This window comes from Meleagris gallopavo, chromosome 1 (assembly GCF_905368555.1).
Source record: "Meleagris gallopavo chromosome 1, MGAL_WU_HG_1.1, whole genome shotgun sequence".
Lineage (NCBI taxonomy): Eukaryota > Metazoa > Chordata > Aves > Galliformes > Phasianidae > Meleagris > Meleagris gallopavo.
The window spans coordinates 182,511,083-182,524,838 of NC_139404.1; the positions used below are offsets into that span (position 1 = coordinate 182,511,083).

At 44.3% G+C, this 13,756-nt stretch overlaps 1 protein-coding gene across 2 annotated transcripts; it reads right to left on the bottom strand.

The window, feature by feature from the left end:
* Window positions 1-1,181: 1,181 nt before the first annotated feature.
* LOC146545816 (uncharacterized) lies at window positions 1,182-13,756 on the bottom strand. Of its 2 annotated transcripts, none has more exons than XM_085216329.1 (6): window positions 13,265-13,756; window positions 10,295-12,777; window positions 10,015-10,157; window positions 6,598-6,756; window positions 4,186-4,296; window positions 1,182-1,598 (listed from the first exon to the last, which is right to left on the bottom strand). In XM_085216329.1, the coding sequence occupies exons 3-6, from the start codon at window positions 10,108-10,110 to the stop codon at window positions 1,542-1,544; spliced, it is 423 nt and encodes a 140-aa protein (XP_085072455.1). In that variant the 5' UTR covers window positions 10,111-10,157; window positions 10,295-12,777; window positions 13,265-13,756; the 3' UTR covers window positions 1,182-1,541. The 2 variants fall into 2 exon arrangements, with proteins under 2 accessions (XP_085072455.1, XP_085072454.1); XM_085216328.1 differs by lacking the exon at window positions 1,182-1,598 and adding an exon at window positions 2,348-3,857.

The window sequence follows — 13,756 nt, forward strand, 5'->3', positions numbered from 1 at the left end:
TGGGAAGGAGAGGAGAGGAGAGGAGAGAGAGGAGAGGAGAGGAGAGGAGAGGAGAGGAGAGGAGAGGAGAGGAGAGGAGAGGAGAGGAGAGGAGAGGAGGAGGAGAGGGGAGGGGAGGGAGGGGAGGGGAGGGGAGGGGAGGGGAGGGAGGGGAGGGGAGGGGAGGGGAGGGGAGGGGGGGAGGGGAGGGGAGGGGAGGGAGGGAGGGAGGGGAGGGGAGGGGAGGGGAGGGGAGGGAGGGAGGGGAGGAGGAGAGGAGAGGAGAGGAGAGGAGAGGAGAGGAGAGGAGAGGAGAGGAGAGGAGAGGAGAGGAGAGGAGAGGAGAGGAGAGGAGAGGAGAGGAGAGGTAAAACGCAAGACAAAATACAAGGCAGAGCAGGGCAAGGAGAGGTGAGGCAAGGCAAGCAAGGCAGAGAGAGGTGAGCCAATAAAGACAAGGCAACCTGAGGCAAAAAAAAAAGGGAAGGCAAGGCAAGGCGAAGCAAAGTGGGGGAAAACAAGACAAAGTGAGGCAAGGTAAGGGGAAAGGTAAGGTGAGGCAAGGCAAGGCCGAGTGAGGTGCGTGAGGTGAGGCAAGAAAGGCAAGACAAGGAAAAAAGAAAATGGAGAAGGGAAGGGAAGGGAAGGGAAGGGAAGGGAAGGGAAGGGAAGGGAAGGGAAGGGAAGGGAAGGGAAGGGAAGGGAAGGGAAGGGAAGGGAAGGGAAGGGAAGGGAAGGGAAGGGAAGGGAAGGGAAGGGAAGGGAAGGAAGGAAGGGAAGGGAAGGGAAGGGAAGGGACAAGGAAGAGGACGGGCCGTCCGTGCATCCCTAGTGCAGCAGCGCCCCCTGCCGGCACAGCCCGTCCGCAGCTCCCGCCCGCCGCCCCGTCCCGCGGCTGTTTGGAAACGAGCAGAAACGTCCCGGCTCGGCCCAGGGCTGGTCCGCAGCGGAGGGACGCCTCGTGGGAGCTTCTGATTAATGCCATGAGTGATGGCGGCGGCGATTTGCCGCATTACTTGTTCTTGAAAAGTAACAAGCAAGGGCACGTTTGCCTTGTTGCTTCCTCCCCCCGTTGTGACAACCGCAAATCACCTCCGGAACGGATAGATTATGCGGGGAGACCAGGCAGGGTGGCTGGGAGGGAGACGTGCCGTGCAATGCACTGTGTGATTTGCAATTTAGATTTGTTGTATCGATCGCTGCGCACTCGAGGGGAGGGGGATCAGTTGGCAGGTCTCCGGCTTCAAATATTTCCAAAATGATTATACATTTTATTAATCAAGGTCAAAGTAACCTCATTTGGCCAGCATAAATGAAAACATAGGGTGTGCGTTAACTAAAAATCACTTCGGCGAGGAAAATTGAGATGCATTGCTGCTCGGTGCCGAGCAGCAGTGTGCGGGTTCCGGCTGCCATCTACTGGGGAAAGCTGGTGCGGGCAAGGAAAAGAGGACGGGGCCCTTTGGGGCCGGGTTATTCCCCTCTCTTTCTCCCCGAACTCAGGAAACCCTCCAAGCATGATTTTCTTCGGCTTCAAAAACCCAGAAGATCTGCGTGGTAATTCATACTTCGTTTTGCAGAGCTGGGGGCAGAAGTACCTCGGACAGCGAATTGAAGAGCTAGAGGAAGAATCAGAGCTCATTCAAGGTGTAACGTAAAAAAATATTTGCACAAAGATCTCCATAAACACTAAAGAGAAAGGCATTATGCAGTGCAAGTGCAGCTTAGAGCAGAAGCATCTGTGGGAAAAAGAAAAAAAAAAGAAAAAAAAAAAGAGAATCATCTTGAAATAGGATCTATTGTGTAATGAGGCCAAAGAATCACTGATATCAGAGAATCATAGAATGATTTCAGTTGTAAGGAACCTCAAAGCCCACCCAGCTCCAACTCCTGCCATGGGCTGGTTGCCTCCCACCAGCTCAGGCTGCCCAGGATCCACCCAACCCGGCCTTGAGCACCTCCAGGGGCAGGGCATGATACTCTCCACAAGGAGAACCCTATTAGAAACTCTCATATATCGCAACTTCAGTTCTTAGCTTGAGCACAGCAGTTGGTGGGGGCCTTTCTATGTATTTCACAGGCTTTGGACAGACACCCAGCTGCCCTGCTCGACATCTCCAAGTACATCTCTCATTCCGTGACACTGAACCTGCATTTCAGTGGCTTTGTTTCTGCACAGCACCAGAACCAGAACTTATTAATTCATTCATCTAAATCCATCAGCCCTTTAGAGCAAGCAGCCCATTCAGGACGCAGACAAAGCACCACTGTGCATTACAGGCTAGGAAAACAACAGATGATTCGGTAAATTCAGCAGTTTTCTACGAGCTGTAGTTCAGGTTTTCAGGCCCGTTTGCTGTTCCTTTGATCTGCTACAAAGCAAAGCTTCCATGCAGTTTAAATTGATTTATGTTGTATCAGATCCAGAGTACACCTATGTTCATTCCTCTCTCCCCTTCCATCTCTCTCTAACCTATCTCCTGCGGCTGTATATATATAGACAAACAATGGGACTTTATTGCTGGTTTCATTTCAGCGTTGGTTCATTTTAATAGGGCCAGTGGGAATTGGTCTACTTAATGAGAGAAGCTTTGAAACTTTTTGTAAATAGGCCTTATTCGAAGCTGTGAGGAAAAGGCAAAATCTATAAACCATTATGCACCATCTTAATCTGAATAAAAAGTTAATCAAAATGGCCTGGGCTGATGCAAGGTACAGAATATTTTATTTAGGTAATTTTGAATGTGTTGTTTCCAATAAATTCTCTGATCTGCTCTCCTTAACCCGCATTTTCAAGCAATATTATTTTGAAACACATGACAGTACTCTCTCCATTTTCAAAATCCTGCACTGATGTGTTGGCAGTTTTAAAAAACACCCTAGGCCCTTTTTACCATGAGGACATAATTTCAACCAACTCAAAGCTCTGAATTTGAAATAATATTTCTTTTTTGATACAAGGAAAAAGTTTATGAAATGGTTCCCAAACTACCCAATTTCTTTAGCAACTACTATGTTTTTTATCAAATCAGAATAAAAGAACAAATCCAGCAACTCAGCAACATCCTAAGCCCTTATTTGACAAACCCAGACATTCAGCTCTGTCAGTGAGCACACCAGAGAAAGATAAATCAGCACCTGTCAGCTAATGAGGAAGGGTTATCATTAAGTTATCCTGGAGTTACAGCTCTTTCTTCTATCAAAAAACACTCTTAAAAACACTCTCTAAATGCCTATTTTAAAAGACTGCTGTTATAAAATATAACTTCCCATGCTGAAAACTCTCTTCAAGTTCTTCCTCCAAAAGCACGTTGTTCAGTCTGTGTTTGTGAATTCAGCAACAACCCCAATCATAGATAAATATGCAAGGGAACAAGTTTATTTTCTTATTTCTGTTTCTCTCCCCAGAGACTCCATTTGGGCCTTGCTTTAGGGTCATCCCCTGCTGTGCAATGCCCAGAGCGTGCTGGAAAAACTGCACCCCAGGATACCCCCCACCCCTGCTCCTCCCACCAACACTGGTCACCATGGTCCTTCTGCTGCACTGGTCTCAGTGCCATGCAAACTGCCCACACTGCCATGTGCTGATTCTCTGGTGGGTTAGCATACCATGATTTCTGTGCTTCATGTCTGTTTGCTTTCACAATGGAAGAGAGGTGGCTCTTACATTCAGAGGTGTGTAAAACACAAACAGGACACAAAGCTTAGAATCTCAGCAGCATTAGAAGACATCAAATCCCTGGAGTGTATCCAGAGAAGGTCAGCAAAGCTGTGAATATCTGGATCACAAGTCTTATGGGGAGCAGCTGTGGGAAGCGGGGTTGTTCAGTCTGGAGAAGAGGAGACTCCGGGGAGACCTTGTTGCCTTCCACAACTGCCTGAAAAGAGGTTGTAGCAAGGTAGGGGTCAGCCTCTTCTTCTAGGTAACATCAATAGGATGAGCAGGAATGGCCTCAAGTTGTGCCAGGGGAGGTTCAGGTTGGATAATTTCTCAGAAGGAGAGGTGAGGCAGTGGCACAGGCTGCCCAGGGAGGTGGTGGGATCACCATCCCTGGAGGTGTTGTGGAGATGTGGCATTGAGGGACGTGGTGAGTGGGCATGGTGGAGCAAGTTGATGGTTGGACATGGTAATCTTAGAAGCCTTTTCCAACCTTAATGATTCTATGAAAACATTTAATCTTAAATTAATGACAATAAAGTACTTACATAAGACTCAGGGCCTGCTACAGACTTCAGTGGGAAATCAAGTTTTGCAGAAGTTAAATACTGAACAACCCAGTTAAGTTGTCTCAAAACAGATTCCTGGGATCCATGTCTCTGGAATGAATAGGACATTAAAAATTATTTGAGTGTTCATAGGAAATACATTATGTAATATTTCTTAATTCCTTTTGCCTGCATAGAAAGAAAATTGTTCTTCCTCTGTAACTAATTCAGAAATATTCTTGGAGGTGGAAGTACTGGCAATGTGGGCTGTGCTGTTAGAAAGCTCAAACAGAAAACATCCTCAGCACATCAGAGCAGATCCATGGTCCCCTTTGATGTTATTTCCTACATACCAGGTATTCCTGTTACATTCAATATCAAACATGGACTCATCAGCCCCAAAGTGTCAACAAGAGGAGTGCATTTTTGGGAGATGGGAAACAGAGAGGAGTATCAGGCTGGAAATTACACGAGAGATGAGGAGTCAAAGGCAGAACTCATGGGCCTGTAATTCAGGAAGCTTCCTTTGTTATCTCTTCAACCACAAGGAACAGGGATGAAAGCAGATGCCAGTTCCACCAACACACCTACCCAAAGGGATGCTAATGCATTCAGGAGCAGATCTAGAGGAGGATGCTGCGCAGAATTTGCTGTTTGCTTTGATACAGCCTTGGCTAAAGCAGTGCTGTCAAAGTAAATAATCTACAGGTCTAATGGGAGGCAGAAACTACAGCCCTCAGAAATATGACCTGTACTAATCACGTGTTCAAGTGTAGAATAAGTGGTCACTGTGAGTTTGTACAAAAAGAAAGCTCATTTTGAGTGAAATCTTTTTTACAAGCACAATAGTTGTCTCCTGCACGTGTTACATTTTTAGGAGCTTCCCTCAATTCCTTCACTTTCTTTAGCTCTTCATCTAATGTGATGAGATGACTGCCTGTGTTTCCTACTTTCCTGGTGCTGTCAGGGACTGATTTAATAACTTGATGCTCCAGCAATGTTGTTTCCTGCCAAAGCAACAATCGAATTCCAAAGCTCTCTGAGATTTGATTCACAGTGTTTACAAAACTGTGGCTCTGTGACCTCTGCTTATCGTTGCAGATGTAAATAACAGGCTGTGTCCCTCTGCTCCTTTTGATTTCCTTTATCCACCCTCTGCCTCTTTCTTCATCCATAAATTGTTTGTTCAGAGGGCCAGAGAGCAGCTTTCTGCAGTAACCAGCTGCGTGCCTGTGCCTGAGCTGATCACTACTCTCCAATGATCCACAAGCCCTGTATCAAGCAGTGGATACTCAGAACAATAACAGCAAGTCAAACTGAAATACCCTTCTTGTGCCTTCCCATAAAACCACTATGTTTTGAGTTATCCAAGCACGTGGGCAAAGCAAAGGTCCAGCAGTCCTATGGTTATATCCTCCTGTTCTGCTCTGGGCCACTCTGTTTAGAAACAACATTGCATGCTTTGCCAATGTGATGCTTGAAACTAAAGCTTTGATTTAACTACCATTTTTAGCAACTCTGAATCTGATGTGCTTAAGGTTAATGGAGCCAAAAATTAATACAGTAAGAGAAGCATAATCTGAAAATGTTATGCTGTAGTATTGAAATAATCACCTTCTGTGAAGGCAAAAATCCATAACAGTGCATGATCCTCTCAGTATCTAAAGAGAGGCTGTAAGAAAGAAGGGGACAGGGAAGATTTAGGTTGGATATAAGGAAGAAGTTCTTTGCACTAAGGGTGGTGAGGCACTGGAGTGGGCTGCCCAGAGAGGAGGTAGATTGCCCCATCCCTGGAGACAACCTGATCAAGCTGTAGGTGTCCCTGTTCATTGCCAGGGAGTTGGACTAGATGACAAAAACCTTTCAACAAATGAAAACAACAGTCACCATTAATCAAGCTACTGGCAAATGTCCATATCTAATAAAAGCAACTTTCCCAATGTTCCCCACCAAGAGCTTTCTTTCCCTCCCACAGTATCCCCGTGTGCTTTAAGTAGCCATGACAATCCTAAACTATGTCATGTAGCTAAAATATAAGACCCCACTTAATGAACTATGCACCCTCAGTTCTGAATGGGAAAGAATGCCACATATGCTTAGATAACATCAAAAATAGAAAAGTCATGGGAAAGGAACTTAGAAACTACATTAGTCTAAGAAATCTGGGATAAAAATCTAGCCAGACCTCAAGGAGCACAAGCCCTCCTCACACAACCAGATTATTTTGTCATTCCCAGTGTTCAAAGGTAATCTGGCCCCAAAATGCTTACCTCCTAAATGGCATATTTTCAGGTTCATCTTACCTTGCTAAAGATACTGGTGTTGTTCACTAATTGCTGTTTGGGAGCGTGCAGACAAGTGGCAAAGGTTAGGATATTTCTGATCGGTACAAGCTCAAAGGAAGTGGATTACCTCAGCAGCTGTACTGGCCTCGCTCTGTTGTCCTACAGTTTTGATAATTTCAAGGTAGAATTTCAAGACAGAAGGCTTTTGTCTGGAATGCACTTTCATCTGTTTTTCCTCTGGTTTACACGTCCCAACCTCAGCACCATGTGAGCTCGAAGGTTGCATCTGGGGGAAAGGAGCAAGCATGGAGGAGAGGGGACCAGAAGATTCACATAGTTAGGAAAAAGGAAAACCTCCCCACTCTATCTAGTCTCTGCAAAGACCACACCTATTCCGAGCGCATAAGTGAACATGTTTTGTTAAGAAAACAAGAAATTATTCTACTTACAAAGCCCTTGTTCTTAAGAAAGTAATCTTTGGATACTAGCACTAGTGTCTATCTTGTCTATAGTTTGTTTTGGACATTTTTGGCCACATATCCCCACTTACACTTGAAGATTCCCAGATTTTAAAGATAAGTCCCCTGAATTCAGCATTGCTGCATTACAGGCCAGTGAATGAAAGGTCAGAAGATATGAAAGAATACAAAGGGATTGTGAGAGAATATTGACAGAGGGTAGATGTGCAACCTTCACAGTAATGAGAAAACATTAAGAAGGTCAGAGTTGAAAACCTAAAGTGAAAGGCCGTGTTCTAGTTTAATTACTTTAATAAAGAAAAGAACTTTCCAAAGAATCTTTTTTTCATCCAATATATGCAAATCTAGAATTAAAGCATTACTCTAAAACATATCTATTTCAGATACTCAAGCAACCCTGTTTTTTTCTCTTTCTCTAATGTATCTCTTCATGCATCTCTTTTTTCTGTGTTGATCTTTTAGAATACAATTCTGTAGGGTTGAAGCAAGTTGAACGTTTGTTGTTGGCTCAAGTAACAGGAGGTTAAGACCAAAAACTAAATCTCTCTGCAACTGTCTTGAAAAAAGAAGAAACTATCTTTTCTGGTGCCAAGAACCTGACTACAAACAGTAATAGCCTCAGATGAAGGGTCAAACAGTAAATCTTGGAGGAGAAAAATCATTAGCCCTGGAATCAGATAGTATTTATTCTGACTTTGTTATTATGCAAATGAATTTAATGGATTTGTAAACTTTACAGCTATAACTAAATTTCTACCTCCTTACAAACAGGTCTACCTTACCTTCATTCTCTCACTTAAATAAGAAATTAATGGTTCAATAAAAATGATCTGGAGGGATGTCAATTTCTTTGCATATACTTTGCCATTCTCTGTGTATTTCATGCATCTTATGTTAACCAGCTGAGTTTTCTCATCACTATAGTTTAAATACTTGCTTTATATTTTTTTCTTACATATGTTGCAAGAAAACATACAGAAGGAGGCTTTTAAAATAGTTTAATCAAGCTAGGCCAAAAATTAAGGCTAATCTACATTTTAAAGGCTTTGATGCATGCACAGCTTCTGGAATTATTTTCACAATAAAATCATAGAACTTTACATAAAACATTAATGTAGATACAGATTATACAAGCAAATTATTCCCCCAATGCACTTTATTCTATGCGTTCTTTGTTTTAACCTGCATCCCCAGGTTAAAGACTAGGTAAGAAGAGTTTCATGGGTGGAATACCATTTACTGCTGGCCATTTCAACAGTACAGCCATTCCGGTCACACATTATGGTTCATGACATTCATCCTGGCAGAAGTTTCTGCTCCAGCTAGTGAACTGTTTCTAAAGGGTTATATGTGCTTTGAGAGAAAACAGACCACCCAAAAACTAAAAGTATATTGGGCAAGAAATATCAAAACAAAGGCAAAAAACTCTAGAAGGTTTTCATGCCCTTCCTGACATTGCACATAAATCTTGACCTTCGTTACATGATTCATGCAGATGATTGTAAGTTATGCTTTGAATTGTTCTTACTCAGAACTCAGCGCCTCAATGTGGTCAAGCTATAGCTGATGCTATCTAAACCTCAATGATGTTCATGCAGAGCCTTTCCAAGGCTGGACAGGATCACTCGTACCAACAGATAAACATCAAATCCTATTTAATGCCCAATCTCCTACTTCAACACAGAAGCTTGTAATTCATGCTCTATTTGATTGTGAAAGACCAGGATATTTCTTAAATCTTATGGCAGTGAAAATGAAATAAATTGAGTTATACTGGAGTGAAACAGGAACACAATTCAGGTGATCTTTAAATAAAAGTGATATTGAGCCTTAACTACATTCAACCTTCTCTTATTAGACTGTATGCATTTCAGGCACTGAAGGTAAAATATTATAGTTTCCACACACAAACAACAAACTAAACTATAAACTTTAGGGCTTTTAAGTAGCTGGAACAACAAGTGCTCCCAAAGACACTGCAGACAACATCAACGTGCAAGTCACCTGGTCATCGTGATTCCCTTCAAAATAATGACAACCTTGGTGAATGGAACATGATTTCACAATCCCATGAGACCAGAAAGCTCTCAGAGTTTCAAAAAAGAGATTTAATGTTAACTCTATTTGTCTCTTATGTCTGAAATTCACTCTTTCTATGAAATTCAACCCTGCACAAAAAGCCAGAATCAGGATTAAGAATCCCATTAACCCCATTTATTTTTTTAAAAAGGCTTCTGTGCAGAAGTGATTTTGTCTCTGGGGAAAAAAAAAAAAGTTGTATTATTAACGAAGAATGCTAATAATAATACTAATAATAATAAAACCACTTAAGAGTATCATTGAATTATAGAATCATAGAATGGCCTGGGTTGAAAAGGACCTCAAAGATCATCTAGTTTCAACCCTAATGCTGTGGGCAGGGTCGCCAACCACCAGACCAGGCTGCCCAGAGCAACATTCAGTATGTTTTGACTATGACTCTTACACTTCAGAAAACTTTAAAGTTTCAGAAATACTTTTAGATTGGTATTATTTCTTTAAAACACACTTAGAAAAAGAATTTTGAAATATTTTCCGTATAACTACTAAATTACTTAGTTAATTATAACTATTGATTTCCTAATAAACTAGTAAATTTCTCTGTTGATAGTGGCTAACAAGTGATATAAAAAATGACAAAAATTATGTCAAGGAGGCAGCAGCCAGCAGGGCTTTGGGGCAGTCTTACACTTTACAGGGATTTCCCTAAAATTACGAAAATCGACTTCCGTTGAAGAAGAATAGGAAGCAGAGGAATGCAAGATAGCAAGCCTTTTTAGGAACTCTGTAGGAGGTTGAGAAAGCAAGAATGAGAGAAAGAACAAAGGAATGAAAGAAGGATGACCCTGTGTTTAGTTTCTGTGCCCCAGGCACAGCTTTAATTGAGAGCCTCCCTACATGCCCTAGCAGCTTTCAGGTAATAAAACAGTCTTAGTCTGCTCAGTTTGGGCTGCATTAAAAAAAGCGTGGCCAGCAGGTCCAGGGAGGTGATTCTGCCCCTCTGTTCTGCCATAGTCAGGCCTCACCTGGAGTGCTGTATCCAGTTCTGGGCTCTCCAGAACAAAGAAGACATGGATCTCCTGGAGAGATGGCCACAAAGATGATAAAAGGGCCTGGAGCATCTCCCCTGTGAGGACAGGCTGAGCGAACTGGGTCTGCGAAAAGAAGTCTGAGAGGGATCTTATTAATGTTTATGAATATCTTAAATGTGAGAGACAAAGGGACATGGCCAACCTCTTTTCAGCAGTCTGTGGGGGACAGGACAAGGGGAAACAGCCATAAACTGGAGCATAGGAAGTTCCTCACCAATATGCAAAGGAACTTCTTCACAGTGAGGGTGACAGAGCACTGGAACAGGCTGCCCAGAAAGGTTGTGGAGTCTTCTTCTCTGGAGATATTCAAGACCCAACTGGATACTTTCCAGTGCGACCTGCTGTAAAGAGACTGCTTCGGCAGGGGGATGGATTCAATCTCCAGAGGTCCGTTCCAACCCCAATGACTTTGTGGTTCTGTAATTTAAGTCTCTCTAAGTGGACAGAGCAGCACGTATATGGTGAAGAGAGAGGAAATTCCTGCTGTGGACCTATGACGCTGAACCTCCTCCTGCCTGCTGAAAATGTATCTTAAAAGCAGGAGAGCTTACCACTGCTGGTGCCCTCAGCTAAACTGCTTGGTTTGAAAGTCAGAGGTTTGCTCTGGTGAGCTGTTGAGCTATTGGTGTTTCTTAGAGAGCAAGAGACAGCTTGATGGCTGCACCAATTCCAACAGGCCTAACTTCCCCATACGAGTGGGTGCAGCAGGATTATCTGAGTGTGAGCCAACATGATGCTCAGCATGGCTGGGGGTCACAGAGAGGGTTTTGCAAACATTGCTCTGGTGCAGAAAGCAGTCCCTGGGAAATGATTGCAGTGTTGGGGCTTAGCATTGTTTCTCCTTGGGAAAGAATAACCCACAGAGGAAAGGTCCCTCTAATGAAAGGGGCATCCATATAATCCCAGCTATCACCAAATTCTAGAAGAGCTCAAACTTCACAGAAACTGTGAGTGTAGAAATATTTTTTCACATGACAGATCAGTTTGGCTAAATTTGTAGGAATTATTTTTGGAAATATAGATTGAAGAAAACTGGCCTGTTTGGAAAACTTGTCTGTTGACTGGAGGCCAACTTCTATTATCTGAGGACACAACACAACCCCACAGTGCTGATTGCTCTGCAACAGGGACTCTATGATTACCTCAAAATTATCAGGAAACTCAAGATCCTTCAGCAAGAAAAACCGCTCAACTGTCAAAAGCCAGCACTCCTAACTGCAATTCTTCATCCTATTTAAGAAAATAAAAAAAAACTCTTATCTTTTCTACAGCTGTATCTAATATATCCGTTGTCACTACCTTGTGCTGCAGCGGTCCAACGGCGAGGTGTGCTGCACGGAGTCGCTAGGTGGCGGCGTTGGAAGCAGGAATCGCGACGAAGCCCAGCAGAGAGCAGCAACCCGCCACGCTGACATTAAATCCCTGGCAGCATCAGCTCCGTTTGTTTATTTGAAAACACACTTACTGACTTTAAAGCAATTAATATAAGTGCCAGACCAGGACTTTATGTCCCTTAATGCAATCTAATCCTTGAATTATAACCACTTTAATCCTTGCAATATAAACATTTCAGATGGGAATTTGACCCACCACCTCCACAAACACCTGTTCAGACCTCTTTGTGTATGTGAAAGCCATAGGAAACCCAGAACAGTGCTATGCAAATAAGATGAGAATGAACTGCCTTTCATTTCCAGGTATTTCCCTGTGATCTCATTACCATCCATTCTAAAGAGAAACCTTCACAAGGTCCTGTTAAGATAAAGAAGTATAAATAATATCAGCTAGTGATTTCCAAGTTAGCAATATTTGCTAACGCCAACCAAGCGGTGCAAAGCAAATTTAAGACACAAATCTCATTTTTACGATGCATCTATACAGGTACTGGCACTGAACAGAATCCAGAGTCATGTTCAGTAGAAGCTCGTTGTTGTAGATTTTAATAGTTTCCTCTTTGGTGTACACTAATCCAGAAGATGTCTTGTTCTCTGAACAGTGAACCTAGTACAGCTAAGTTCCTCATGATTTTTCTTCTCTCTCCATCACCCAGACTCCTGTGCTGCAATACCACTGTGTTCCCTATGACCAGGATAACATTCAGGCCTCCTACTGCCAGCTCAATACAGAGTTCTTTCACTCAGTAATAACAACCAAAAACTGCCCAGCATGGATGTTGCTCTCAGTGGGCGCTGTGCTGTAGGAGCCCCAAAATGGAAGTCAGGAAATGGGCAGGAAGCCCAAAGCCTCAAGCATTGGCTCTGAGAAGACCTACGTGTATTACCCAGCCTTGATACTTCACCTGGAAACAGCAGGAACCAGAGGGAAGCACAGAGTCCAGGAGGTGCTCTTGCTACTAGGAGGCCTAGTAAGGAGAAGCAGGCACCAAGTGTGATTTACAGACATCAAAAAAAACAATGTTTTCTTCCAGGGCAGACCACAGAGGACAGCTGGCTGGCAGCATAGGCACCCCCAGTGTTCCAGCTCTGGGTGGCCCTGGCCTGTCTACACTAAATCTCCCCATAATTATAGCTGCAAGAACCTCTGTTTCCGTATTCCCTGTCATCTGGGGGTTGAACGTGCTAAATTTATCAAGTTTGTTCTGAAGACAGAAGAAGTGCACAGCTGAGAAGAAACTGTTCCATCGGGAAGCCTCAGGCCAGGCCTTGGTGACCTGTGTGAGGGACTATTCTTCAGGGGCTGTAATGATAGGACAAGAGAGAATGGTTATAAACTTCAGAAGACTTAAATAAGGCATAAGGAAGAAATTCTTCATGATGAGAGTGGTGAGGCACTGGAACATGTTGCTCAGAGAAGCTGTGCATGCCCCATCCCTGGAGACTTTCAAAGCCAGGGTTGGATAGAGCACAGGGCAGTCTGATCTGGTGAGAGGTGCCCCTATCCAGGACAGGGAGTAGGAACTGGAGGATCTCTGAAGGTTCTTTCATGGAATGAATCATAGAAAGGTTTGGATTGGAAGGGACCTTTAGTCACCTAGTACCAACCCCCCTGCTACAGGCAGGGACACCTCCCTCTAGACCAGGTTGCCCACAGCCCCATCCAGCCTGGCCTTGAATGCTTCCAGGGAAGGGGCATCCACAACCTCAGCAGGCAACGTGTTCCAATGTGTTACTGCTCTCATAGTAAAGAATTCTTCCTAATAGCCCATAAAGCCTCAGGAACATACCTGGCCAGGCTAAAACGCAATCAAAACCAGCCCAATGCTCCCCAGCTCTACTCCAGCCTGCTAGATGAGGCTCTGAGGGCAGGGAGAGGATTCGAACCCTCGACCTCCGTCTCTTCAGCACCGCGCCCCTATCCACAGAACCTGATCAACCCACGTGACTATCATCCCCTTCCCGCAGCCTTCCATCACTTCCGTAAACATCACGGCAGTTGAGTGACAGTGACAATCAGCCAATCGCGGTGCGCGGGACCCCGAGGGGGGGCGGTAGCTTCTCCTCATCCGCTCGGGCGCCGGAGCGCGGGAAATGGTAACGGTGAGTGGGGCGTTGAGGGAGCGGGGATGGCGGCGGGCCGGGACGAGGCAGGGGGTCCGTGCGTCCCGCAGCCGCCGTGGCCGCCGAGGGAGCGCGATGGGAGGCGGTGCTCGTTTTGGTATGGCGTAACGTGGCCTTGTCATACGGGTTTGTATTATGGTGTGTCGTCACAGCTTCCC

What these genes read in the sequence shown, in the direction of transcription:
- LOC146545816 (XM_085216328.1), bottom strand. Translation starts at nt 10,110, where the DNA reads ATGCTCCAGGCCCTTTTATCATCTTTGTGGCCATCTCTCCAGGAGATC. An exon ending in AACTGGATACAGCACTCCAG is followed by an intron (nt 6,757 to 10,014) that starts GTGAGGCCTGAC and finishes CCTTTCCCCCAG; the next exon opens with ATGCAACCTTCGAGCTCACA. An exon ending in AGGCCAGTACAGCTGCTGAG is followed by an intron (nt 4,297 to 6,597) that starts GTAATCCACTTC and finishes TATTCATTCCAG; the next exon opens with AGACATGGATCCCAGGAATC.